Genomic DNA, 5,212 nt, shown 5'->3' on the forward strand with positions numbered 1-5,212 from the left:
TTGTTGACGAATCAAATCATAAGGATTATTATACAACTATAAGCTTGATTTATTTTTATTTTTTTTAATTTTTTTTGTAAGTACTACTACGAAGTATTAGTTTAATCTAATTTAATTTTGAATATATTATTGTGTTATGTCATTTTATTTATCTAAATTTATTAGAATGATAGCTTTCTTAAACAACCCTCATTAAATCTTACTTATTACTTTAACTTATTAATATGTTTCATTTCAACTTTGAGATTTGGAGTTCAATTGTAACTGAAAGAAATTTAGGGATGATAATCTTTTAGGTTATTTCCCTTTTTGCGTTTAGCTTGTTAATCTTAGATGGATTGAATTGTGTGGTATTCTGGCCTGGTTAGGCATTTTCCTTACCTTGACAAATTTGAATATATTGTGCTTCATTTCATAGATATACAAATATAAGCTCATATTCACTCAATCCATTTACAAAGTACAGAGTATTAATTTTGATATGTGCATGAAACAAAAAAAATACTTTAAATTTATTGATTCAATTAACAATTTAATATTATGTCTTTGCGAAATACTTTTTTTTAACCATAATCTAACATAGTAACATCCCATATCAAAATCATTTTCGTATATAATCCAAAGGCAAGTTTGTTGACAATGTAATGTAACATACATATTAATCATTTTTTTAATTGACAACATCTAAGTTGATAGATCAACAATAACACCAATACACCATACATTTTTGGCACAAGAGATGCATAACACATAACTATAAAGGAACTACATATTCCTACGACACACTCCTATTTACTCTTTTTTTTTTTTTTTTTTTTTTTTTTTTTTTTTTTTTTTTTTTTTTTTTTTTTTTGAGATCTATAGGAGGCATAAAGATTAGTACATAATAAAATACATACAAGTAGCTAGTACATATACATGATTCCTAGCTAAATGAGATAATAAATAAAGTTGTTACAACATTATAACTACATGACGGTGCAAGCATTGACATTGTCGTCATTAAACATGTTACTAACTCTATCATCTCCACGAGAAGAAATTGGAAGGGATCCATGCTTATCACCAACATTGTAACCATGTCGATAATAATTGTAGGTCTCTTTGTAATCATGGGTCATGTCCTTAAAGTAGTTGGTGGCAGATGTGAAATAGAGAGGAGGGTTAGGGTAGGGCCAAAACTCGGCCCTCTTTCCCGCCCTTCTTATAGCTTTTAACACCTTGTTGCGATCCACATATCCTATAACTGTCACCTTTTCCATTGGAAGCTCGACATCTATCGAATCCACTCCTGTTAATTGAACAATATACGAGTAAGTTTGTAGTCATCATTTGTTACCTAATCGATATTTTAAAGAAAGTAATAAAGTATACATTATGTTTTTTTTTAAGCGAAAGGTATACAAAAATGAAGTTAGGATAGTCTTCACTTACGAGTCACGACATACTATAACTTATCAGAATAAATAAAAAAATAGTTGTATAGTATATGAAAAAACAGCTACTTGCTCCCTTATGTTTTATATGAGCTCACTAGCCGAAATGTAGAAGATTTAATTAGGAAGAAGTGGATTTGATAATCATTCTTCAATCCACTTAATTACTTTACACTTATATTAATTAGGAGCTTTTAGTCATGACCCTATAATAAGGAGCTTTTAGTCTAGCCATTTAGTTAATTATAATAAACTATTAGGCTAACACTGTTATCTAGGCATATAGTAGTCTAGCACTTATAATTATCTGCAAATAATAGTCGTGATTTTACTTTGTCAAATCTATTATAAAGGAGAACTTTATTTGAAAAAGGAATAGTAATTTGAATACTATGGCACAATTGTTCTTTTTGAGTTTTTATATTTAATTTCTACTCCCTCTAAGTTTTCCAAAATTGAATAATAATCAATCACTTATTATTTTTTAATTATCTATAATTTTGTAATGATGCGTTATATTCACTTGAATTTTATAAATCAAATTTATATGACCCTATTATTGAAGTTGCATACTTGTATTAAAAAGAAGATAGTTCTTTTATGAGAATCTATGTTTTATAATCATCCATTAAAATTTAAAAATGGCTTATAAGATAACCAAACATAAGAATAATTTAAATGGTTTTCATCGTGATAAGGGGAAAGTCATATTGCACGCCTATTTCTTAATTTCTTCCTTTATCAAATATCTTATATTATCACAAAGAATAGCCCTCTATATTAAACTCTTTATGTGCATTATTTAATATTAAAGGAATCTTTAAAATGGACTTTCCACAAAAAACACCTACACTAAGCAATTTCAAATTCAAAAAGACTAATTTTTGAAATATATAACAATGTTCCTAATCCAAAACAAAGTATATGCAGGAAAAAAAAAATGTAAATGTTGCATGGAATCTATGCAAACTTTTTTTTTGTAAAAAAATTAGAATATACTTCCTCCGTTCTTTATTAAGTGACCCAATTTGACTTTTACACTATTCACCACCCCTTCTTTTACCGTCTTTTGTGAATAATATATAAGGAAAAATATATTCATGTATGATGTTTTTGGATTTGCCTCAATAAGTACTATCATAATATATAACTTTTATAATTTTTACTTATGGAGAATTTAAGTTATTGATCATTAAAGTTTTGCATTGACAAGCGTGATAAAAGAAACAGGTCAAGTAAAAAAGAACAGAGGAAGTATATAAACAAATGTTTTTCAGCTAAGAATATTTTTAAAAAGGACAGTTGTCTTGTTGTCGATCAACTTGAATGGTAGAAGATTCTAATTATATATACTAAAAGTGTAATTATAACATAGTCCATTGATCTGTACTTTATATATATGTGAGATTATTTGTGGGGTTTGTCTTCTGTTACTTTCGGTAGATAATAATCATGATCTAATTATTTAATTTAGTTTGTGCTTAATAATAATATTTTGTACTTGTATTGCTCTATTGGATATTTAATTTCTAAGGAGAACTTATACTTTGCTTTGCATCGGGTATATGGTTTTGTATTCATGTTACGTGCTGGCTTATGAGGTATACATTAATACATGCACGGGTGTATTATACGTAGTATAAGCAAACAATAATTTCAATAAGCATAAACGACCTTAATTATAGTGTAAAGTAGAAATACTAAACATTTACGTACTTGATATGATGTTTATTACCTCTAAGTTTTAAAACGGCATCCTTGACAACCCTTTCACATCCCGTGCAGCACATACGAACCTTTAGTTCCACGGTCTGAGAAACAAAAAGTAGAATAACAAGTGTGAGTGTCGTGTGACATACTCTAAAATGCTTTCACAAATCAAAGTTAAAATTCTTTTTATGGATTCTAATAGTAACTTTGTGCTATGTTAGCTCAAGTCCCTTTTGAGTTTGCATTTGGCAACTATTATTAACCCTTTACTTCTATGATTCTAGAACAATTCGGATAATATTTTATTCTTGTTTAACTTTATAAGCTATATGGTACATGACTAAAGGAATGAAGAATTTGAATATGATACTCTACTACTAAATATGCTCTAAATCTAATTTTATTTATTAGGCTCTTAATAAAGTAATCTTTTTCTTAATACTCTATTGCACATGGACATTAATTTACATTAAGAAAGTGATTAATTAGTCTCTTTTTTACCATAAAAGGAAAAAAACAATGCAACATACATAAAACTAGGTAAAGTTCAATAATAAGTACCAAGCAATTATCCACAAAAATATAAACTTAATGCTAAGATTTTGAATATGCAAATAATATCTATTCCATGAGTATAAACTACTCCCTATCATATAGTGGACGGTAGGAGATATATAGGAGCATATGACTAGTAGGCGCTCCTCTTGTACTTGTACATGTCTATTAGTCTTACTCAAACTTTTTGCAAATTTTTGTTAATGAAGCGACGATTTAAGTTTGCAAAATACTAAAGGTTTTCACAGGAAAATAATTGTTCAATTGGTCACACCTACACTTTTGACGTACATTCTATATATACTATTGCGGCGATTTATCCTTTATGAGAAATATGTTATTGTTATTTCGGGTAAAGTGACCTTTTATTTATCGAGTGATTGGTAAAGGTAAAAAGAAAAAAATTATATTGTCATCATGATAAATAAACAATACATATACTTTTATTTTTTTTTATATTTTTTTTTGGGTACAAACCTATTGTACTTAGCTACTTCTCAAGCTCTATCTCATACTTTTATTATATGGGATGAAAAAATAAAGTATGCTAGGCACTCCACTAATTAGAATTATTATGAAATACTTTTTTGTAAGTTAGCAAAATCCTAAATTAAAGTCCCTAGTGAAAAATTGCATGAGAGCAAGAATTAAAAGTATATAGATTAGTATTTTGTGGAGTTTTTTTTTTTTTTTTTTGGTTATATTTTTATGAAAATATAAGAAGAAATAAACAGAAGCCCTCTGCACGAGGGGAATTCCTAACGTGACAAACCATACAAATGAACAAAAAATAAAATAGATAAAATGACTCCGTACCACCACATACTACAAATACGACTAAACATGCACAATAGAGTAAAAAACAGCTTTAAAATTTTTTAGGATGTTTAGGAAGAGGAAGGAGGATGAATGAAGGAGGCAAACCTGCAGAGACAACGGGCGAGACGACTTAGGCATGTCGTAGGAGAAGTACCTAAAGTTACTTGTAACACGAACGCGATTTTGAAGACTATGTGCACGATGATGAGTATGTTTATAACCAAAGAAACAGCAAGTAATGGAGGAGAAGAACAAAGAAAGGGCTCTTTTATAGGTTTTTCCCATTTCTAAACGTGTAGGAGGTGTATGTATTTATACGTACGAATCGTATAAATCTAAGTTAAGTAAGCTTAACTTATATTATAAACAAAACATAAAATTATGGGCTCTAAAAGTTGTGTGATCAAGGAAAGATAGATAAAGGTTAGACGACGACGATGACGAAGATGACTGTAAGGCTGAGGATGAAGATATTCGATCTGAACTTGCAGAGTATCGCTTCTTCTTCCAGCCTCTTTAAATTTTTACCTGTAATTTATATTCCAAAATGCTCTAAAAGTCTTGTCAATTTGAATTTTGTAGCTATAATAAGTTTGAAGAATAATGCAGAGAATTGAAGGTGTTACTTGTGTTTAAATTTAGTGGTTTTTGGGCTATTTTAAAGTTGTATGAAATGGGGCTCCCACGTGGGC

At 28.8% G+C, this 5,212-nt stretch overlaps 1 protein-coding gene across 1 annotated transcript; it reads right to left on the minus strand.

Moving 5' to 3' along the window:
- Positions 1-629: 629 nt before the first annotated feature.
- Positions 630-5,212, minus strand: LOC110722798 (heavy metal-associated isoprenylated plant protein 30-like). The gene is made up of 3 exons (XM_021902093.1): positions 4,626-5,212; positions 3,172-3,247; positions 630-1,291 (listed from the first exon to the last, which is right to left on the minus strand). The coding sequence occupies exons 1-3, from the start codon at positions 4,803-4,805 to the stop codon at positions 969-971; spliced, it is 579 nt and encodes a 192-aa protein (XP_021757785.1). The 5' UTR covers positions 4,806-5,212; the 3' UTR covers positions 630-968.

The sequence above is a fragment of the Chenopodium quinoa genome, unplaced genomic scaffold (genome assembly GCF_001683475.1).
Source record: "Chenopodium quinoa cultivar QQ74 unplaced genomic scaffold, ASM168347v1, whole genome shotgun sequence".
Lineage (NCBI taxonomy): Eukaryota > Viridiplantae > Streptophyta > Magnoliopsida > Caryophyllales > Amaranthaceae > Chenopodium > Chenopodium quinoa.